Raw genomic sequence first — 24,248 nt, forward strand, 5'->3', positions numbered from 1 at the left:
AAGTATATTAAAAAGAGGGGGGGAAATAAAGTGAGTTGCTTTCTGTTTTTAATGTAAGTTTATTTTTTGCCTCTAGACATTCCTTTGCTCCCTTCCATCATGTCTTTGAGTCTTAATGAAAATGGAGAAAAAAGTGGGCCTTTTGTAGTGCATTGGCTAAATAATAAAGAATTGCATTTTACCCTATCAATGGAAGTCTTCTTACAGCAATTTAAAAGGGGGTTTGAGCATATCTCTTCAGAAGCCCATGCTGAGGAGTCAAATCAGATGGATACAAAATTTGAAGAAGGTAAATTGCATGATTCGGTGTTTTGCAGAAAACATGCTTATTTAGCTTGCTGTATTGAATTAATTCAGTACGTGGTTTAGCAGATAGTAATGTTAGCAGCGATGGCTAAACTTAGATAGTTCTAGATGAAGATTAGACAAATTTATGAAGGAAAATTCTGTCATTGGCTATTTGCATCTCTGTGTTTCAGAGGCAGTACTTATGAAATATCAGTTGCTGGAAGACAACAGCAGAGAAAGACTGTTGATTGCAGGTTTTGCTTGTAGGTTTCCAGTTGAACTGGAATTTTGATTTGATTTGATTTGATTTTGATTCCAGTTGAACTGGAATTTTGATTCTGTATTATTTAACTCTAATATTTGTAGCCATCGTGAGGAAGCTGCTTGAACCATTCACTAAAGAGGCTATGCCGTGTCTCCAAAACTAGATGTGATAGTGCAGAACGGATGCCATTTTTGGAATCACCACCCGAAATTCATATCAAACCTCCATAAAGTTTGGGAAAAACTTTACTGACCCTCAATTTTGTAGGCCTGTGCTATCAGCAGCCATGATAATAAACAATTCCAAGACTGAAATACTGTTATGTCCTAGATAGTATGATATGTAGTTCACTACATTTTCAAAGATTGTAATAGAGATAAAACCAGACATTTACATCAAATAGAAAAAATAGTTTTCCATTACAGTTGAACCTCAGTATCCACAGGGGATATATTCCTGAACCCCCATCCCCCTTGCATAAGTGAATCCACGGGTTGGTCCAATATTGCTTCCAGCCACAATCGGAGTTGTTTTGAGATCAGTCCTCCTTATCTTCAGACTTGGGACCCACAAATCTAACTCATGGGTTCTGAACTTGCGGTGGAGGGCTGGACCTGAGCACCCAGATATGACCAGAAGTGTGTTCTGGTCATGTCCAGAAGGCTTTCTGAGATCTCCAGAGGCCGCATGCATCCTCTGCAGACCTCAGAAGGACTCTTTGGAGTTACCAGAAAGGCACTTCCAGTTTTTGTAAAAACAGGAAGTGACTTTTCAACACCACTGGAGACATTTTTGAGGCCTGCAGAGGCTGCATGTGTCTCAGAAAGCTTCCAAATGTGACCAGTGAACACATCCAGTCATGTCTGGGAACTCGGGTCCAATCCACTACCATGTGTTGGGAAACCATGGTTAGTTAAATTCATGGGTCCCAAGTTGGCAGATAAGGAAGCTAGACCTGCTTAACTTCTACTTTCTGGGTTGTGTTACTCTTGATGTAACTTATAGAGGTGGGAGGAAATGGTGATAATGAAATAAACACTAACACCACTTTCTGCACTTATAACTTTGAAAAACACCAAAATCTGTGAAAAAATAAAACTGTTTTCTCCAATTAATTGGTGTCCTTCGATCCACGTTTTTAAAGAAAATTTGTAGAATTATTTGCCATACCTATGAATTATAGTGTGTGTATGTGTTAGTTCTCTCTAATTAGGAGAGTTATCCAACTGAAATATTTCGTGTTAGTAACCCGTGAGCGGAAGCCCCCATGGTTTAAGCTTAGTGACATGTGTCCGCTGAATATTTGTGAATATGCATTTCTTCTCAGTTTATATAGAACTTCCTGGTAAACCAGAAATATGGAAGTCTAATGGTATAGCATAAGTCTACTTTGAATTGGTTTGGGTTCTGACAAATGTTCCAAAAAAGCTAAGTGAATTTTAGAAGTATATATAGGTACTGCTATTTGCAATAATATTTTTTTATTCTGTCAGAAGCTGATAATAGTAGAGAAGATCATAGAAGAAATCAGGAACAGAAAGAGGTTGTTGGAGAAAAACCAGTTCCAAATTCAAGCTATGTTCCTTCCATTATTGATCATGAGATTGAAGTACAACTGTCTGAATGGAATAAAAATGCAGACATGTTGTTTAGTATTCATCCTATGGATGGGTCATTGCTGGTATGGCATGTAGGTTGGCTTGATGAATACCAACCAGGCATGTTTCGCCAAGTACAGGTACTATGATTTTTCTGATAAAATATTAAAATAGTTAAATTAGAATTTTAACTAGAGTCTTACGTTCCATTCTGTTTATCTCCCCTTTTTATTTTTAGGTGTCATTTGTTTCCAGAATCCCTGTAGCCTTTCCCACAGGCGATGCAAACTCACTTTGCAGAAGTATAGTGATGTATGCTTGTACCAAGAATGTTGATCTTGCTCTTCAACAAGGCAAACAAAAACCAGCTAGCATTGGGCGTTCCTGCTCTATGTTAATCTCTTCAGGTCATAGTAAATCATCCAGCAGTTTAAAATTAAGTATCTTCACCCCAAATGTTATGATGATTTCTAAACATGCGGATGGATCTCTGAACCAGTGGCTAGTCAGTTTTGCGGAGGAATCTGCTTTTTCAACTGTACTCAGTATTTCCCACAAATCACGATATTGTGGCCATCGTTTCCACCTCAATGATTTAGCCTGTCATTCTGTATTACCACTGCTGCTTACAACCTCTCATCATAATGCAATAAGGACATCGGTTGCTAGCACAAAAAGAGCACATGATGACTTGCCCTCAAGGCTTGACACTGAGGACACTGGAAGCACATCACAAGATCCTGCTTCTGTTTACAGTGAACTTATCCTATGGAGAGTTGATCCCGTTGGACCCCTGTCTTTTTCTGGTGGAGTTTCTGAACTTGCACGAATAAATTCCCTTCATGTATCTGCTTTTTCAAATGTGGCATGGCTGCCTACCCTTATACCCAGTTACTGCCTAGGTGAGTATTCTTCCTTGTAGGTAAAAATTCCAAAGGTTGCCACATAAGCTAAACTCTTGATGATGACTGAATAAAAACAGTGAATTTATTATATATGTCTGAGCATCTTTTTATATTCAGATGAAATTATATTCAAATGAAACTGTTCATAATTACCTTTTAGGTGCATATTGCAATTCACCAAGTGCTTGTTTTGTTGCAAGTGATGGGCAATATTTAAGACTCTATCAAGCTATAATAGATGCCAAAAAACTTCTGTGTGAACTATCAAATCCAGGAATTTCTGTAAGTAAACACCAACTTAATCTTGTTCATCATATAGTTTTGTAAAGGTTGCCATGAAATTCAACATAATTTCCATTTATTTTCATTGATTATGAAAATAAATGTAGTAACGTCTATGTGCCCACAACTCCCTCACTATTTTGTGTATTAGAGACCACCATACAGATAAAAATGTCCCAGGATGAATGAATAAAATGTGTTTAGACAATATTATGAATTTTCATTGTACAACAACTGTTGTATAAATAGTATATTATTGTCACCATATTTCTAAAAGCAGGAAGTCTTGCTCAGGCAAGCAAATGTGAATATATGAATCGACCATGGTGTCCTTCTGGGTCGGCTGGCCGGGTTGGGGCTTGGAGGCACTGTTTTGAAGTGGTTCTGCTCCTTCCTGGCTGACAGATCCCAGAAGGTGGTGCTGGGGGACGCTTGTTCGGCGCCCCGACCTCTTAGGTTTGGGGTACCGCAAGGGTCCATCTTATCCCCCCATGCTTTTTAACATCTACATGAAGCTGCTAGGAGAGGTCACTCAGGGGTTTGGAGTGGGATGCCATCAGTATGCTGATGATACCCAGCTTTATCTCTCCTTTCCCCCTGATTCTGAGGAGGCGGTTGGGGTCCTGGATCGCTGTCTGGAGGCGGTTAGGGGCTGGATGTGGGCGAACAAGCTGAAATTAAATCCGGATAAGGCAGAGGTGCTCTTGGTTCGGAAATCCACAGCTCGGATATTGGACTATCGTCCTGCCCTGAGTGGGGTTGCACTCCCTCTGAAGGAGCAGGTCTACAGCTTGGGGGTTCTCCTGGATCCACAGCTGCACCTGGAGTCCCAGGTGGCGGCAGTGGCCATATGCTTCCTAAAATGTTGGGCAGGTGTATCTTAGAATTTTTTAGTAAAATAGAGCCAAGACCTAGGATGAACCAGATGTGATGTGAGAGATTTCTGATTTGTGGTTTTGTTGTTGTTTTCTACTTTAATGCAGTCATGGGGGGGGATTTCCTGAATTTCCTGAATTTGATTAGATTCAGCCCTATCTTTGTAGGATCTTTATCTGATCTCCCTGTCTGCAGAGAAAAAGATATAAGAATACAATATCTTTTTCTGTGTGGATGGAAAAGCATCTTGCAGAATGATTTTTTCTTAGTAAATCACCTACACTGAAAGGGTTACGTGCACAGTCACCCTAATTGGTTCTGTTGTACTCAACTTCAGAGTAGAATGGATAGCTGCATAGAGTTTCAATAAGAGTTCCCATAAAGATTCATTTATCAAGGTGAGTTAGACATAACTCCTTCATAAACTTGCTCAACAGAAATTATGTTGCTCTAACTTTAAGCTAACTAATCACTTCATTGGATCATCAGGGATCCCGTCATTTGGTGGTTTCTCTTCTTGAACTGACTCAGCCACCGTTCCAGTTGAGCATTATGTAACTCAGAAATTTTGGTACCTGTGTTGGCTATATTATTTTATTTCCAAAAGAATATTAATTACAGCTCTACATCTATTACTGGCTCTGCAGAAATACGTTGGTGAAGTTTTCAACATCATAAGCCAGCAGTCCACAGCTAGACCAGGATGCATTGTAGAATTAGATGCCATTACAGAGCTGGTAAGGCTTTTGTCTGTTTTTTCTGTGAAAAATACTGTTTTATAATACTCAGAAGGAATTGTTCATCATCTTAGAAACTACATGTCTATTGACAATGGCAGCAAAGCATAGCTGATTTTTCTGCATTTCTTGTTTGAAATCATTTAGCTTGAGTCTAGAGGCTTAGCTTGAGGTTAAGCTTAGAGGCTTAGAGCTTGAGGCTTAGCTTGAGTCTGCAAGAGGGATCTGAAGGCCTTAGGAGTGGACCTCAACAAGTGGGAAACCCTGGCCTCTGAGCAGCCCGCTTGGAGGCAGGCTGTGCAGCATGGCCTTTCCCAGTTTGAAGAGACACTTGGCCAACAGTCTGAGGCTAAGAGGCAAAGAAGGAAGGCCCATAGCCAGGGAGACAGACCAGGGACAGACTGCACTTGCTCCTAGTATGGAAGGGATTGTCACTCCCGAATTGGCCTTTTCAGCCACACTAGACGCTGTTCCAGATTCACCTTTCAGAGCGCGATACCATAGTGTTTCGAGACTGAAGGTTGCCAACATATGAGTCTAGACAAAACGTATTTTATGAGTTGTATCCTAAAAAGGGCATATGGAATGCACTGTTTCACATAGTAGAACAGTAGTACAGGCATGCATATGAGAAATGGCACAACAGTGAGATACTGGCAGTTTTATATGTGAAACCTTATGTAGCATGTTGGCACGCATGCTCAAAGACTTGTTAGGACTTCATTCATATTTCTTTGTACAGGAACCTCAAGCTATTCTGCATGTTTAGAAGGATAACTTCAGATACAATCCAATTAATATCCTACCAAAACTCATTATTTCTCTGCTCTATTTATGTGCTTTGTTTTCTTTAATTTAGCATGGTGGAAAAATGCAATTACTTCATGTGTTTCAAGAAGATTTCATACTGAATACCCATCAGAATGGATTGTCTGGAAAAAGCACCACATTACCCGACTCTGGTAAAGCGTGCATGTGTTTAGCAAACCATCAGTACATTGAAATGATAATGGTTAGACTGCATACATTTTATGTGATGTATTGGATTCATAGCATTGCATTTGGGTCCCGAGTGCTTAGATTTCATTAGACAATGCTGATTGTATTTTAAGGACTGGCAATAAAATTGATTCTTGTCCTATATACCTCAGTGTGAGTCTAGGTGTGTGTCTTACAAGATAATTCTATCACAATCACTTTAATTGCTGCTGTTCTTCCTGTGGCCATTGAACAACACAGTTTACATTTTTAAAGACAAGATGTTTGTTTACCAGTGAACATGGATGATCAATCTGTTAATAGATATACCTTTGAAGGTTTGCACTTTGTATGAATATTGTGGTTGTTGTGTTTTTCAAACAATTATTTCCTAAAGTCAGTTTATATTCAAACTAATTGTACAGTTGAAAAATTATTATGCTAGGTGAGTGTTCAGGTAAAACAGAATTCCCTTTTTGGTGGTGGTATCTTCTGGGCTGCTGCAATTAGTTATCATGATAAATCTCAAAGAAGGTACCATGAGTAGCATATAATACAATCCAGAAAGATATAATTGGAAGATATGAACCTATTCTTTTGCTTAGGCCAAACAGCAGCACCCTCTACCACGTCTCAAGCTATCAGAATTCTCCAGAATATGTAAATATTCTAGATATATTCGCCCAAAATTAGAGAGTGAGAGCCCAATCACTGCTGCATTCATAACGCTTTATGTAATATCAAGGGGCTCACCATCAGAGGCTGTACTGATTTTGTAAGTGAAGGGTCCAATCCTATCCAGGGCTGGCTTGCATGATGCAGGGATGCTAACCAGCCAGGAGAGGTAAAGAGAATTTTTACTTGCCTCCCTCACCACTCCCTGGTCCTCTATGGGCCTGCTCAAATCTATACCAACTGTTTTGCTGGCTTGGTTCTGTCAGGGCAAAGGGGTTTGTCAGGACTGGGACAGGGGCTCTGAATCTCATGGACCCAGCTGTTACCAGTATCTGCCCCCACCACCACCTTACCTGTGCTGATGACTGGTGTAGAGCTTACCAGTTGCCTCACCTCAGGAAATCAAGAGATCTGCCAGTGAATTTCATGGACAGAATTGGGCTGTTAGCTAAGGTATATAATAAATGTGCAGTCAAAACATCTTGTAATACATTAAAGACTAACCTATTCACTTTTGTGTAAGCTTTTGTGGGCTGTGGTCAGTTTTGTTGGATACTTGATGTCTCTTTCCCTTGAGTATTTTATTTCCTGAATTTGGTGAACTGTGGTCCACAAAAACTTATGCTGAAATAAATTGGTCTTGAAGGTCCTATAAGACTCTCCCTCTTTATTTTTTATTTTTTTGTTCTGCTAGAACAGGCTAACATGGCTATTTTCTGAAAGGAGAAGTCGGTAGTTGATAAGTGAAACAGTTGTACCCCAAAACAAATATATTTATATTTTTACAGGACATCAGAAAAATGGGTTTTCTGAAAAATTCTATTTAATTGTAATTGAGTATACTCAAAGCCGTTCATTTTTACACATGTGGAAATTACACCTGAAGTCCATACCAGTCTCACTAGGTAAGTTTTCAAAATGTGTATTGTGAATTCTCTAGTCATACAGCACATTTACTTTGTGGATACTTTATTTCCTCATTTGATAATTGCTAGATTCACTCATTTAAATAACACACTGATCTAGAACTACAAACTGTAGTACACTTTTGAGGTACGTACAAGGTTTAGCTTTTTCTTTTTTTCTTTTGCTTTGCTTCAGAATTGTCTCTTAGCTGAAAGCAGCATTTGTGGCATCCATCACTGGACTACCCTAAAGTTAGTGTAAGTTGTCACTTGGTGTAGTGAGTAAAGACAGATGGACTGACTAGGTGGATCCAGATAAGTGTATGTGGAAGGACATTGGTATAAAGGACTTCGCTTTTCTGCCCCACCCCAGTTTTATACCTCCTATTAAGCTGCTCCTGAGGATCAGAGGATCATCGAGTGACTGCAGCCGGAGGGGGAAATTGATTAAAACAGTCAAACCTAAATATGAATGGCTATTACATGAGCACCATATCCCTGCCATTTTAAGCAAATGTTTTGGGAAAATATGTCAGTGTAAATGTTTAGCAGGTCATGAGAAGATTAAAAATGGTATTTACATGACTTTTAGAGTTTTCAAAAATCACAGTGATTCTGCTATATTTCTAAAACAACTGTCTATTTTTTAGATGAAAAAATAAACTCCGAGGCATCTGAGGTGGCATCTCAGGAAGAGCTCTATTCTTCACCAGATCACGAGAAGCTCCACTGTTCCTTTACACAGAAATACCAAGCCTGCAGAGAGAACCTTCAAAGTACCAGCCAACTTTCTCTTTCCTCAGAAAGAGTTTATAGTCAAGAACTGAACTTACCAGAGGGAGTACAGATAATAAGCATCAAACCTTCAGCAGGTTTGTAAATCATGAGCCAGAAAATAGACTTTGAGCCCAGTTCTATCCAACTTTCAAGTGCTGATGCAGCCGTGCCAGCAAGGTGCGTGGAGGGGTAGTCATGGAAGCCTCCTCAAGGTAAGGGAATGTTCCCTTACTTTGGGGCTATACTGCAATTGTATCAGTGCTGAAAAATTGGATAGAATTGGGCCCTTAGAGACAGTTACAAAAATACAAGTGAACTCTTTGTCAGATTGTGTGGCTGTTTATTATACCGTAATGCCAGCTTGAAAATGTATTGGTTTACAAAAGCATAGCCTAAAGCAGCAGTGGGCAAACATTTTTGTAGGAGGGCCACATCATGTCTCTGACACTGTGTCAGGGGCCTGGGGGGAAAAAGAATTAATTTACATTTCAAATTTGAATAAATTTACATAAATCAATACTTTAGAGATGAAACATGAATTTTACTGAGTTTATTTATAATACACATGAGAACTATAATACAGGCATGTAAAACCACATGAGAACTATGAACTCTTGCACAGTGAAAACATACAGACCAAGCCAGAAACACATGGAGACACAAGTTGTTCAGAGGCAATGTGGGGGGGGGGGGTTTAAAATGTCCAGGGAAAAGCAGAAAACGCATGGGGACATGAATTGATGCACTTGGAACAATTATGAATGTTCTTTTGCCAGATATGCAGACTAAGCCAGAAAAGTGAAGGGGAATATCAATAACTCCTGAGGATACACCTCCAACTTAAAGCACAGTTGCAGGACAGTGCAGGCTCCAACAGTCTCCAATGGGCCAGAGACTCACTGGAGACTGGGGACTCCCTGCAGATCGAATTGGGAGTCCCTGAGGGCCACAAATGCCCCCAGGCCGAGGTTTATCCACCCCTGGTTTAAAGAAAAGAAATATTTGAACTTAATTTTAAAAACTGTGCAATGTTATCGCAAATGTCAGCGTGTAAGACACTGAGAAATTTATAATGGGTGACTTATTTTCTTAAATGCTGAAATTCTAACTTTAACAAAATCGATGTAGAACTTTGAATTCCCGTATTCTGAAGGCTTTTTATTTTTAATTTTAGGGCATCTGAGTAGTTCTTCCATATATCCAGTCTGCCGTGCTCCTTATCTTCTTGCAACTTCATGCTCTGATGGTAAGGTTAGGTTTTGGAGGTGTAAAGAGACATTGGAGCCAGACATGTCTTGCATATCAGAGACTACTACAAATAGTGGTATGTATGTATGGGAAGAGTGGCCATTACTTATTGAAGATGGATTTCTTAGTAGTAGTGCTCTTAATGTGCCTGGCAAGCCTCTTGAAATAAGCTGTGCCCATACAAATCGTCTAGCTGTGGCATACAGGCGAATGGCACTCAGAAACAGTCGTTCGTCTCAGGACTTTTTGGTGAACGTTGGCATTTTTGAATGTGAATCTACAGGAGGCTCTTGTTGGATCTTGGAACAAACTCTCTACTTAGATGAACTAATTCCTACTCTAGACTGTTTAAGTGTTGACAGCAGTTCAGCAGCAGATGGGAATGAGAGCATAGTACCCAGCACACAGCATTTAGTTCACTTGGATTGGATGTCTCGGGAAGATGGCTCGCATATCCTGACCATAGGTATTGAGTCAAAGCTGTATATGTTTGGTCAGCTGGCTGGGAAAATGCAAGAACAAGCTGGTAAAGAAATGTTTTTACTGCCATTGTGGGAAAATGCTAAAACTTCATGTCCATCTAGATTTGTATTGTTACGATGTGTGGATTTAGTTTCATCAGTGGAAGGTTCACCCCCTTTACCAGTTTCTTTATCTTGGGTTCGTGATGGCATCCTTGTAGTTGGGATGGAGTGTGAAATGCATGTCTATTCTCAATGGCAACCCTTTTCAAAGCAAGAGCCCACTACTGTAGAATCTTGCAGCGGGAGTACACCATCAATAATAAGCTTAATGAAACAAAACCAGCCTGGCTCCCACCCACCAAAGCGGACGTTAACCAGGTCCATGACAAGTCTGGCTCAGAAACTTAGTGGAAAGAGAACTGTATTTGATCTATCACTGGAAATGGAAGATTCTGGTCTCTTTGAAGCGGCTCACACATTATGCCCTACTTTACCTCAGTACCATCCTCTTCAACTTTTGGAACTCATGGATTTAGGAAAAGTACGTAGAGCAAAAGCCATCCTTTCTCATCTTGTTAAGTGTATTGCTGGAGAAGTTATTGCCATCAATGAGTGTGGCCCCAGGCGGTATCGATCTCTTTCAATCTGTGCTAGTGGGAGCACTAAGACAGTTAGCAGAACGGAGACATTAGACTATACAGAAATAGACTCTGTGCCACCATTACCTTTATATGCACTGCTTGCTGCAGATGAGGAATGTTCATATGCTTGTACAGAGAAGTCTAATAACCAAAGAAACCCTGAGAAACAAGATGCGCTGGATGAAAATTATGATGAACTTTTTCAGAATTCGAACCTTCATACAGATGAACTTGCCTTGTTTGAGGTAGATGAAGAGGATAGAAAGCCGAAAGTCATTGATCTTTCTCAGTACAGTCCAGCATATTTTGGACCAGAGCATGCCCAGGTTCTTTCTCGTCACTTGCTTCACTCCAGTTTACCAGGCCTCACAAGAATGGAGCAGATGTCATTAATGGCCTTGGCTGACACAATTGCCATTACCAGTACTGATATAGGAGAAAGCAGAGACCGAAACCAGGGTAAGCTTTCTAAATTAGATTAAGTGTGTGTCCTAGTCCACACATTTGTATATAATGGTCAACTTTTCAAAAATGTTACTTCAGATGATACTCATTTTTATCTTGATTTGTAATGATCTGTTTTAAAAAGTTTGTGATGAAGATTCAAAGTGCTCTGTGTATGAGCAGAAAGCACTTCCCACTCTCACAAGGGAAGAGAGGATGACAGCAGCTTCCAGTGGGATCTCCATTGTGTCTTATGAGATGAGATGATTTTGGGACAGACTTTTTGGAGGGAGCAATGCCTATAGTAATAATTTGAAAAGAGGTGTCTTGAGGCCCTGTGGCACAAATGGAGCAGCAGCTTGTGTCAGTTTGTCCTGCTCTAAGCTTTATAAAGCTTCATTTCATTATAAAGGCCAATACTTCTCACATTTGAGTTTATCCTACTAATGATCAAACCATATCTGTTCTGGAAGGGGTTGGGGTTTATGATGACCCAAAGTAGTTTGATGGCCCAAATTTATTAATTTCCAGGCGCATTGCAAGAAGATTGGAATGGCTTTTGGGGAGTCTCAATAATTTTGTCCAATTTTGGAATGGTGTTTCTCAAATAATATATGGTCCTCTGTGAATTTAAAAGCTGTAACTTTTCACTCCTTTTGAGCCCTACATGTTTTTAATTAGTCTTGCAGCCTTTTTTGCGTTGGTAGAAGTCTTTTTTTTTTTTTTTTTTTTTTGCATTATTAGAAGTTATTGATTAGACAAGTTAACAGTATCTGTGCCATTATCTGCTGTGAAACTTTTGGTAAGGTGTATTGCTTTACAACTACTCTGAGAGGCTTTTTCACTCTGAATCAAATTGGGTGGTTGCAGCTTTTGGTTTTGATGCTTATTGCTTAGAGATCAGGTAAGGAGAAATTCATTCTTAGTTACCTAGTGTTGTACCTGACTGCAGTATTTTGTAGGTCAGTTCATGCTTCTGTAATGACAATACAGACATCAGCTTCTTGGTGTCCAGAAAAATATTCCTTCTGGATGGAATCTCAGTACAAATATATATGGAAAAATAATTTTGCTTTGAAATTCAATGAAATTCTGCCTGGTTTTCCCTGTGCCTGGTGTCTATCAGCATTTTAATGGATACTGTGGTATTCCACAGTACTAAACACCGACTATTCTGCATTGCTTGCAAATGAGTTTTTATTACAGATGTTTAACCTAACTTCCCTCCATTGTGAAGCTGCCAGCAACTTGTGCCAGATAAGAGTGATTGTACTTTAAATAATGTACAATAAGGTGATGGAAAGATTGCCAAATGGTCATAGAGCTTTGCTTGGATAGTTAAATTATATGGATTGGATCTTTATTCATAGGAGGAGAAACACTTGATGAATGCGGTTTAAAATTTCTTTTGGCGGTACGTCTTCACACTTTTTTGACAACTTCACTGCCTCCTGCTCACAGAGCCCAACTACTTCACCAAGGTAATTTATTCCACTCTGTGATCTGAAGCTGCATGTGGCCAAAAAAGAAGCATTTATGCATTGTCACAATACATAAATGTTAATGTTAAGATTTATGAAGATAAATGTAATATGTTTGAGGAAGGTAGACTTGGAGGGGGTGGTGGTAAGGGAGCTCTGCTTTCACTCAGCTCTCTATTGGACAGATGACCTTCTGTCATGATACAGGTTGAGACTCATTATTCGCGAGTGTTCTGTTCCCAGAACTTACGTGGATGGCAAAAATCACATTAAAGCAAATCCATTTAAAAAACAATGTCACTTTGCTGGGCTGCAAAAACTGCCTTGCTGACCTTTGTGGTGTAAGACAGAGTCATTAGGCAGACAATCTATTAATCAGTCTCTCTCCAGGTGCTTAGAAAGGCTTCACCCTTTCCTTCACCCCAGTTCCCTTCAGAACTGACTGGGAAAGAACTACTGCTGGGAACTAGCTAGCGCTAGAACCAGAACCAGGTAGAATGAACTGGAACGAGCTAGTACTAGAACTGGAATGAACTGGAACTGAAACAAGCCAGAACTGGAACTAGATGAGTTAGAACTAGAACAAGCTGGAACTGAAGCTAGACCAAGAATGAGCTGGAGCTGGAACTGGAAGTGAAACGAACTGGAACTGGGACAGAATGCAAAATGATTTTCTTTCACATGCTCAGGGGGAAGGGAGGGATTGCTTGCCTCGGAGTAAAACTGTTTTAAGTGCTTGGAAAGAGAATGATTGATGGTTTGTCATTCAGTGTTAAATTACCTTTTTCCTTTAATTTAAAGGGCCCTTCTCATCATGTTGAGATAAAACCACAGGTGAAAAATCAGTGGATAATTAGGTTATACCTGTATTTAATATGTTGGCTTATACCAGCTACAATTATTTTAGATCTGTGCTAAATTATAATTTACAGCTTTTGGGGGCTTCACAGAGATTTGTGTGTCTGTGAGCAGTTCACATTCTTCTGTCTTATGGTTACTTAAACTAGTAGTCTTCAAAACATGATATAGTAATGCGACGTCTAAATCAAATATTATAACTTTTATTTTATAAGTCATAATCAATTTGAGAAATTGCGCACAATAAAATGCAGAGACTTAGACAGGGCTGTCCTTAGGGCAGTTGGGACAAATTGGGCCCTGCACCTGGGAGACCCTACACTGGACCGTTGTATGGAGCAGTCACAGCCAGCACCTCACTCCGTCGCTGACACTCTGGCATGGAATCTGCCATGTCGAGGCATCATGAGGAAGGGTGTGGCAAGTGAAGCACCACCAGTGGACAGTCTGCCCACCCGCCTCTTGGTCTGATTGGCTTGAATTCCTTTCTCCTCCCCCCCCCCAAGCAGTTGGCAATGATGCTGCTCCTTGGTGCCTTGCCACTGCCACTCATTCTGGTTAGTAGGGGGGCCAGCAGGGGTGGGGGGTCCCAGCAAAAAAAGTTTTGCATTGGACCCCTTAGTTTCTAAGGCTGGCCCTGGTCTTCGATGATGAGCATATTGCCAAAACCTTGTAAAACCATTTAGTACTGGAAAAAGGTTCTAAGCATTTAGCTATTTAGTAGATTATTAGTTCCAGTTTATCCAGCTATAGACATAATCTTCTTTTTGGGTCATCTAGGTTTGTCTTCAAGTCATTTTGCCTGGGCATTTCATTCAGTAGCTGAACAAGAATTACTAAGCATGCTACCTGCAATGCAAAAAAATGATCCAACATGGTCAGAACTCAGAGCTATGGGTGTAGGATGGTGGGTTCGAAATATCCATAGTTTGCGCAGATGCATTGAGAAGGTACGTGCAGTTTATAAACTATAAACTGGCTTACAGTATACAATCTTGCAACATTCTTCATTTGATGATTACAATATGGTACTGTTGATTTTGGAAAGATTTTTTTATATGCTCTTTTTCATTACATGAAATTTAGTAATGATGAGGTACATAATTATCTTTTTCAGGTCGCTAAAGCAACCTTCCAAAGAAACAATGATCCACTAGATGCAGCCATATTTTACCTTGCAATGAAGAAGAAGGCTGTGATTTGGGGTTTATACAGGTGTGTAACGCAGTAGTTCAGTGTATATGGACAACTAACTTTGCTGTTGCCTTTTTGCCATCAAGGAGCAGTTTTATTTCAAGAGCTTATAACTGTTTTCAGGTGATACTGGTGTTGATGTTATATATGTAGTTACATAGCTGGACTTTTCTTTGATTTGTGCCGTTAGCAGTATCACTGTAAGAGCTGAACAGTTACCCTGCAAGCAGAAGTAGAGAAAGCTGGGTGTCTTATTTGTTCATGGTATTCAATTCTGATTTCCAAACTCATGTAATATAGTTCTAAGGCCCCACCTACAAGTCATTCAGCTACTCTTGTTTTACTTGTTACAATTGTATTTTGACAATATCACTATGTGGGTGGTGCCAAGTGGAAGCTAAAGTTGACACAGTGTGACCTTTGTGGGTTTTCTCTGTCGTGATTGATCTCGATTTGCAAACCTTGAACTGTTTGCTCACTCGCTCACATACGTACATACGTACATACAATCAAAAGAGCATCCTCAACAATTTTATAAAAACCCCAAGCCTATAAAAAAAACCAGTGTTAAAAAGACCGAGAACGCAAATGGCTTATCTAAAAAGCAACGTCTGCAGGCCTTGCCAGAAAGTTTCCAACAGTTAGTAAATCAAGGGTTAGGGAGTTCCATTAGTAAATCAAGGGTTAGGGAGTTCTCAGTAGTTGGCACAACTGCAAAGTAGTTGGCACAACTCCTAAGAAGTCCCTATTTCTTGCTGTTGCCCCACACGTCTCCCCGGGTAGCAGCATTCTCTGATGAAATGAGGGGACAAACCAAATTATATGGAAGTAGGAAGTTTCTCAGATACCCTGGCCCTGAGCTGCATAAGGCTTTAAAGGTCAAAAACCTGCACCTTGAATTGAGTCAGGAAACGAATGGGCAGCCAGTGCAGCTGCTGGACAAGGAACCCAGCAGAGTTGAACTGTCTACCTCCAGTGGTTACATGGGTTGCAACATTTTGCACTAATTGCAGTTTCCAAACGGTCTTCAAGGGTGGCCACACATAGAGCGCATTACAATAATATAGCCTTGATGTCACAGTGGCATGGATCCACCATGGCCAGGTCTGCACGATCCAAGTACGACCACAGCTGGCACAGCAACTGAAGCTGAGCAAAGGCCTCCCTGGTTGCAGCCGCCGCCCTCACCTTTACTTCCTTCAGTTCCTAGCTGAACTACACTAGGTTCCCACCTAGTGGGGGGAAAAAAACTGGCATAAGCAGCTTGCTGATATTCAAGTCCTAGTTATGAGAATGCCTTGAAGCAAACAATGTTTTTTTAATTGAAACCAACCAACCAAATATGTGTGTGTTGTGCTATCATCCCTAATGTGCATGCTAGAATCATGTAATGTTAAATATCTAATCATTTGCCATAAATGTGAGTGCCTTGGCAAGGTGGAAACCTTTTATTTTCCATTGCACTTGGAAACTTTCAGAAACAAGATGCTTCTGTAGAACTGGTAGCATGATCTTTGAGGAGGGGCAACCTGTGATACTTATGCATTATACCCAGCAGATACTCGTATTTTTGTGAATGTATATGGCAAGTCACTTGATTATTAGAGTTCATCCTGACATTATGATGTATATAAAATTCCTATATTGCAGGTCCCTAAAAGATACTAAGATGACGCAGTTCTTTGGACACAATTTTACTGAAGACAGGTGGCGTAAAGCAGCACTGAAGAATGCCTTTTCTCTGTTAGGCAAACAGCGTTTTGAACATTCTGCTGCATTTTTCTTGTTGGCTGGTCATCTAAAAGATGCAGTTGAGGTAACTTCTTAAATTCATGAAAATGTTTAAAATGTGTGTTTCCACACTTCTGCTGCCTTTACTGTAGAAACATAGTTTCTTTTCATAGTGGGTAGCAGTTTCACTTCCACCAGAGCAAGGACTCCTGCATTGGAGCATGGAAACTGTGGATGCTTCCCTGTATGTCTTTATTGTGTTACAAAATCAGTTTTAAAAGTCCAAATACAGCCTGAATTTTAGTTTATATTTGAAATGTTAGGATGCATAGCCCTTAGCACATCTGTGCTTCTGCATTGTCAAATAGGAAAGTGAAAAAAAAAACTAACTTTCAGCACTTTCATATTGCTAGCAATAGGAACATCTTTCTTTCATGTTATAGCATTAAACACGTTGTTGGTAGTAGACTAGAAGTGCAATCCAGAGAGATGGGCTGGCACAAGACCCTGCACCGGCCCAGGAGTGTTGCAAACATTTGCACCTCCTTGTGAGTAGGCTAGGCCAGAGCGAGGATGTGTGCCGACCTCCCTACACAGCATCTGAACCAGGAAGACGTGAGTTAGCACTGGCCAATGGAGTCCAGTGCAGGGGGTTGGAGAGGGTGGCAGGAATGTGTTCCAGGGATGGGGAAGGGCGGTTTTGGGTGGGGGAGGATAAGCTGTAGCACCTTAAGCTGCATCCTAACCCCCACTCCTGGTCCAATTGGCCTTACTCACTCAGATTTACACAGGTAGGGTGGAAATCCTCTTACCCTGAATTGCACTTCAACCAGCACCTAACTTGTGCTGGATACTGCCCAGGCCACTTGGTCTGCCTGTTCCAGCGCAAGTTAGGATTGGGCTGTTGATCTACTACATTTCTGTTGTCTGGAAAATGAGTCACCTCAGAGAACTGTTTTAATAAGAATTGATTTGCTGATTAAACCAGTTTTTTAAAGTAGCTGTGTGTTCGTTTCAACAAGGTCTGCCTAGAAAAACTAAATGATATACAACTGGCCCTTGTAATAGCAAGACTTTATGAGTCAGAGTTTGAAGTATCTTGGACATACAAATCTGTTCTGCAAAAAAGAATTCTGGGAAGCAAGTCTCACAGCAAGGAGAGTCCATCAAATGCACACATCGATCCTTTCCTTCGCAGTATGGCTTATTGGATTTTGGAGGATTACAGCAATGCTCTTGATACTCTTATAAGCCAACCCATTTTGGCTGAGGAAGGTAAGTCTCTAAATGCATTTTGAATATCTTCTTTAATGTTCAAACTTTGGAAATCAATCCTTTGAAGAGACTGTTCAGGGTATAGCAATAAAAGATAGTGAAGTATACATTAGAATTGGTATGTTTAGATTCTCAGTCTCTATAAAGTAAATCAGTAAATAAGTCCTATTTACTGCCGTTAAGTATACAGGTGAGAATTTCACAAATAGAGAATGATATAATCATTTTCTACTTTCTGCTAGTCACACCCAGCACTTAGTAGAGAGTACATCTCTGAAAATCCCCTCAGGATATTTGTATACAGGGTGAAATTGGAAGCAAACTGTGGGCTCACATACTTCCTCACCTGTCGCTTCTCTGCTCCCTTTACTGTGTGGGGAAATGGGTTTTTATACTGCAAGTCAGAGTGATTAGCATTTAAAATAAATGTGTACTTTTCCAATGTATTTGTTCCATGATGAGGGGATCTAGGACTGAGCCAGTGCCAGGGAGAGAATGCATGAGGCTTACTTTCATTCCCAAATACAAAGAACACCTGAACAGGCCTTTTGAATTGTTATTACAATAGTGAATCTTAGGGCCCAATCCTTTTGGGCCCTAGCGCCAGCACTGGATGTTGTAAACATGCTGTAAAGCAAGTTTATGGCCCCCTCTGAATAGGGATCACTGGCACCGGGCCGTGCCAGTTGGAGACCCAGTGGAGGATGCTGCACAGTCACCTGGAGCAAGGGAAGAGCTCTGGGCAGCTGGGCAGCTTTTAGTGCAGGGGGAAGGTGTTCCAGGTTGGGGGGCAGGGCAAGGGAGGAACTGGCTCAGGGGGCATGTGGGACTGGAGGGGGCCTCCTCAGATTCTGTCCTCAGTGTCGGGCTGAAAAGCCTGACATGGAGGTTCTCAAGTCTGCACTGACAAAATAGCCAGCGCAGATGTGAGAAACCCCATTGTGGGGCCTGGGGCTTTCCTCAGGGGGACAAAAGCACCCTTCTCCCAAGGAGACCTCCGGTGTCTTTCTGGTGCCTGTGGGATATAGCGGTCACCATTTTGGTGTCCTCTAGGTACCAGGAAAGAGGGCGCCGAAGGATAGGATTAGGCTGTTAGATGTGATAGAAAGTGTTTGGAGATGTCACAGCTTTAACATTGATTTAAACATATCAATTAAATTCTCCCTACAGAGACATCTGCCTTCATTGTTTGTTAGAAACAATGTTCTATAGTAGCTTCTCAATGTTTTTGTATGTTCTAAGACAGTGCTTCCTAATCTTTTTAGCACTAGGACCCACTTTAAAAATGTCAATCTATCATGACCCACTAGATAAAAAAGAGAAATGATATTATTTAATCAATAAAATAAATTATTAATTAATAATGATCAGGGTCCTATGCTCTTGAGGCTTACTTCTAGTATGTGTGTGTAGACAGTTCCTAGACTCTCCCTAGAAATGGAGTTCAAAGACTGTTCCCCCAAACCTGTACAGTCATTTCAGGGTACCTAGAAAGCTGAACCGGTGAGTAAGACGTGCAGTTAGGGACTTCCAGGCAAGACAGAAGGCTGAAACTGGGTTTACATGTGATCTATTGCATGCCGATTATTAGAGAAAATTGGAAAATGTGACATTTTAATTTGGAAGATTGACTTATACCACAGGTTAGCATTCCAGCTAATGATTTTCTTTGTAAACTTGGCAAAGGAGCTTGCAAAACATTTTTAAAAAATGTTTGTTAAAAACTTTTCTTGACCCATCAAAAATCAGCTTGCAACCCACAGTTTGGAAAACACTGTTCAAAGACAATAAGAAGTATGTCCAAGCTAATTACATACTGATTGGCCAGTTGTGTGAAATGCTAACTGCTCAGTTTCCCATTATGTGCATTCTAACCTTAACTGTTCGGACTCAGATGTTCTTGAACAACTTCAAATGATCCTCAATTAGCTGTTCAGATTTGGCATTGATTGCATTAATCTTAAGTCTATGTAGCATAATGTCACACTGTATTATTATTTCTGAACTTTAGTCTCTGTGATATCCTGTGAAGGGAAAAGCAAGGTGAGGGGACATGGTCTATCTTTTGTGGTTACATTGAATAATATTGGAGCATTTGGTGAATATATTGTAGCTATTTTATACAGCAAGTTTTTTATTCTTTGATGTATCTTTACAGATGAAGGTAGCATCCCAACCTGTAACCCTTCAGTATTTAATTTTTATAATTATCTAAGGACACACCCACTCTTATTGAGACGCCATTTTGGGTCTTCTGACTTATCTTCTACCAGGATTTGTGTAACAGGAGAAAGTGGACTTGCAGATGAAATCAATTTAGGAGAAAGAAGATTATTTTTTACTGCAGCATATGCTCACCTAAAGGCTGGCTGTCCCATGTTGGCTTTAGAAGTGTTATCAAAGATGCCTAAAGTGGTAAAAAAGTCAAAAACTTTAGGAAGAACATCTAGCCTAATGGACACTAGTAAAGGCAATTCACCTACTTCTCCAGTGCTGGAGGAATCAAAGGATGACAGATCTTCTAGTATCGACTGGTCTCAACCAGTAGTAAATGGTTTAGGATCATCTTCTGAGTGGTCATTGGATAGACATTCAGATTCTGCTCTTTCTTTTGATTGGAGTCAGCCAAGCACGGTCTTCCAGGATGAGCCTTTGGAACTGAAATGGGACACTGACAAAGATGAGGAAAGTGAAGATCCTGGAGTTGTAATGAAACCTTTGCAGGAGACAGTGAATATGAAACCAAATGAAGTTAGTTCTAGCTACACAGAAACATGTAGTGCAGCAGCTGAAAATGTTTTAACCTCATCAGAAGATATCATTTCTGCACAGCTGAAGTTCAGGGCATGCTTGAAGATTCTCACAGTGGAGCTCCGTACATTGTCCACTGGCTATGAGGTAGATGGAGGGAAATTAAGGTACCACTTGTATCATTGGCTTGAAAGAGAGGTGGTAGCACTTCAAAAGACCTGTGACTATAATGTAGAATCGGAAGATTCAGGAATTGCCCCAATAGTGGATGAAACACCATTAAATGAACCAACTGATGAACTGCCAGATGCACAGCAGAGAGAAAATTCTCAGAGGAGACAGTGGCTTATAAAATACCAATCACTCTTGCGGATGTTTCTTAGTTATTGTATCCTCCATGGCTCTCATGGTGGAGGATTAGCGTCTGTAAGGATGGAATTGATTTTGCTTCTACAAGAATCTCAGCAGGTATGCAGTTCCTTCCTTATTTTCTAAACATGATATCTTAGTGGAGAATGGTTAAATTATTGGCAAAGTAGTCGTACAGCTTGTGGTACTTCAGAAATGTCCTTAATTTTTTGTTCCTTTAAATATAAGAGGCAAGTAATACATTAACATTTCATATGAAGGGCTTTGTTCTGAGTGAGACCCTTGATCTACCTAGCTCAGTGCACAGACTGGCAAGGGCTGTCTAGGGTTTCAGACCGGAGTGTTTTTCATTCCTACTTGGAGTTGCCAGGGATTGAACTGAAGATCTTCTGCATGTGAAGATCCTGAGACCTTGTGCAGACACTTATCCCCTCCCTATCTCTTGATTCCAGATAGTTTTACCTCATGAGAAAATTTCCATCCAGCTATTCCCAATCTCTGAGCCTAGAATTTCCAGGCAGCTCTTTGAGAAGAATAGTAGTTCCTGTTGTGCTGAAACATGCGACAACTGAACTCACACTGCCCCCTAGTCTTTACTGTAAAGGCCAAGCTGTGGTACCTGTGAGCAGATGTGAAATGAGTGTTCTGCAGTCCAGAGTCCCTCCAGGTTGTCTGATCTGGAACTTGAATTGGAGCCTTTAGTGCAGTAGGGAGAAGTGTTTTGTTGGTGAACCATGGTCAGAAGGCTAGGCTTCTGGTAGTTATGCCAGTTTAAAGACTCTTATTCCCTGCCAGTCACCGGGACCAGGGTTGCAATCCCCTGTCTGATCAGAGCAGACTTGGATAGCGTGCCAGCTCTAGGCACTAAGGCACCCAGTTGGTGCTGGTGGTTTTTTACTTTTGGATATTCCAGGGAAAGGAAGAGGAAGGAGTTGCACCATGAACTTTATTGTTGTGGAATTGTCATACTGCATTCAGCTACATTTTTAAAAATCACATTAGCTGGATTTCTACAACTGAAGATGTAGAAAACAATCACTTTTATTACTAAAGTTGTGCTAGTAGATGGACTCAATCCTATAATACCCTTCACTATCAAATGCCTGTTCTTGTTTTTTCCTCTGTAAAGGAGCAGTCAGTGCAGTTGCCTACTGATACTGAATCAGAGCAGAGTTCAATACCACTTCTGTTTGCCTGTACAGCAAGTGCAAAAACTGTGGTCGCCAATCCATTGCTGCATCTTAATAACCTGGCACGTGACATACTGCATGCCATAGTAAACCTTGATTCACCACCCTATCCAGACATACAGAATAATAAGGCAAGTAAACTTTATATAGCAAGTCAACCACTTAATGTTTTTGTAGTCTGTTTTTTCTTGAAACCTCAACATATTTATACTTCTATATTTAAATTTTGAATGATCCAAAAGCTTACACTTTATGCACCCCTGTGATGAAAACTACTGTATATTGACTCAAAGATGTTAGGTGATGGTGTTGACCTCTTCAAATTAGGTGCAGATGTTTAAGACAGTGCAACATTTTGTGTATTTTGACTTGGTAAAATGGTTTTGAAAATGGAATATCTTAAGGTTATCTAAATGATTTTTTTTTCTTTGACATGTAATGAATTCTGCCAATCTTTCTTTCAGATACATGTAATGCATATGCTGGCAGCATCTTTGTCAGCTTGCATATACCAGTCCCTCTGTGGAGGTCACAACTACAGGTAAAAAATTTTAAAAGTGAGCTTTGATATACAACAAAATACTACCCATACCCCACACCCAAGAGCAATAACTCTGTTTAAGTGTACTGTTTTTTATGGTCATACCTGACCTCAAAGGAATATAAAAAGTAAAATTTAAGTAAAAAAGCCTCTTAATCTGTGTCACTGTATCTGTTGTCTTACAACAAAGGGTTCATTCTGGTTTGTGGCTATAGTCTCTTCCACCATTTCCACCCATTTGTCCTTTTAAACAAAGGAAGTTGTTAAAAAGAGATACTTGTATGCCAATTAAAGTGAATGGAATTTGAGAGAATAAAATCCCATCCAATGCATTATGTTCTAAGGCTGCAATCCTATCCACAATCCTAATCCATCTATTTCTTGCAAGTAACTATAGTAACCATTTACTATAATGGGACTTCTGAATAGACGTGCCTAGGATTGGGCTCTGCGTGACCCCAGATTGTTTCAAACCGTCATATACTACAGCGATTTTATGACAGTAGTGGTGTTACCCATTCAGTATGATTTTTCTGTTTGTGGCTAGGTTTTGTGCTGAAGACAAAAAATATAGACTACAGTACCATTCTTGCATGCATTTTACTTCTGTACTTAAAACTCAGTTTTAAAACTAAATTGGACCCATTGTCAAGTACACCTTTTTTAACCTTGATTTAATTTGGTTCTGTTGAGCTACTATCACATTAGTAAAGCGTGTGTTATAAGTAAATATTTCTGTTGAGTATGATAGAATTTATAGCCCTATTCACAAAAAATGGCAATTAATGTAGCTAACGTTACCTCTCAGTCTATTCCTCGCTTTTTCTATGCGAGAGGGAACCATTACATACCAGCAGCCTAGGAGACCTTTAATGCAAAGGTGACTCCCCAATTATTTTATGGAATTCCCCTTTGGATTGGGGTGTTAAACAAAGTCCTTGAGTCTGTCCAAGGTAAATTTCTGCGAAAAATCTTAGGTCTTCCAAATTGTGTAACTTATGCAGCCTTATGTCTAGAAATGGGCCAATCATTGTTAGAAACAAGGGCCTGGCTGATGGCCATCAAATATCGGCTGTGCATATATTACAGCTATGACCCTCGAAGCTTGCTCTATATCAGGGGTGCTCAAACTTTCAACTTTAGGGATGTTGGACCTTTAACAAGTGTATAGAAGAGAGAATTTCAGCAGGTGCAACTTGTCATCCCACAGATGACAAGCTGCACCTGCTGAAATTCTCTCTTCTATACACTTGTTAAAGGTCCAGCATCCTTAAAGTTGAAAGTTTGAGCACCCCTGCTCTATATGATGTTCCTTGAATATAATCAACCTCTTGCCATAACCATTTTGGAAAATAAAATTAACTCAATCGGGCTGTTGTTTGAATGTTTAGGCTCGCTTCCATATCAAGAGCCATATCAGTGCATCAAATGCAGATTTCTTGACATTGAAAGGCAGGATATTTATAGGATGGCAAACAGAGCATGTTCCCCTTTAAGTCTGGAGATTCCTATATTGTATGGTCAAGTAGCCTCATATTTTTACTCGATGCACACTTATCAAAAAAGGAGAGCTTTCTGCCTTGCGAGATTTAATGTGTTCCTGTCAGCCATCCTTTTTGGGAAATTTCATAAGAAAGCTCATTTTGAAAGGCGATGCCCTTGTGGGCTGGGTTGTGTTGAGACCATTGTCCATTCCATTCTTTATTGTCCCTTCCACACTGAGATCTGCCAAAGATATTTGGATCCTATACTGAGAACAAGAGGAGGACTTACAG

General features: G+C 40.2%; 1 protein-coding gene across 1 annotated transcript in view; it reads left to right on the plus strand.

The window, feature by feature from the left end:
* Window positions 1-24,248, plus strand: part of DMXL1 (Dmx like 1) — a 108,458-nt gene that overhangs the window by 34,277 nt on the left and 49,933 nt on the right. The window contains exons 10-26 of the mRNA XM_066613988.1: window positions 77-289; window positions 2,047-2,291; window positions 2,390-3,053; window positions 3,217-3,338; window positions 4,862-4,951; window positions 5,811-5,913; window positions 7,393-7,509; window positions 8,160-8,381; window positions 9,461-11,098; window positions 12,454-12,564; window positions 14,203-14,372; window positions 14,540-14,637; window positions 16,267-16,432; window positions 17,370-17,622; window positions 19,781-20,841; window positions 21,872-22,063; window positions 22,397-22,473. Coding sequence (XP_066470085.1) covers window positions 77-289; window positions 2,047-2,291; window positions 2,390-3,053; window positions 3,217-3,338; window positions 4,862-4,951; window positions 5,811-5,913; window positions 7,393-7,509; window positions 8,160-8,381; window positions 9,461-11,098; window positions 12,454-12,564; window positions 14,203-14,372; window positions 14,540-14,637; window positions 16,267-16,432; window positions 17,370-17,622; window positions 19,781-20,841; window positions 21,872-22,063; window positions 22,397-22,473 — 5,542 coding nt within the window. The remainder of the gene's footprint in view (window positions 1-76; window positions 290-2,046; window positions 2,292-2,389; window positions 3,054-3,216; window positions 3,339-4,861; window positions 4,952-5,810; window positions 5,914-7,392; window positions 7,510-8,159; window positions 8,382-9,460; window positions 11,099-12,453; window positions 12,565-14,202; window positions 14,373-14,539; window positions 14,638-16,266; window positions 16,433-17,369; window positions 17,623-19,780; window positions 20,842-21,871; window positions 22,064-22,396; window positions 22,474-24,248) is intronic.

This window comes from Tiliqua scincoides, chromosome 2 (assembly GCF_035046505.1).
Source record: "Tiliqua scincoides isolate rTilSci1 chromosome 2, rTilSci1.hap2, whole genome shotgun sequence".
NCBI lineage: Eukaryota > Metazoa > Chordata > Lepidosauria > Squamata > Scincidae > Tiliqua > Tiliqua scincoides.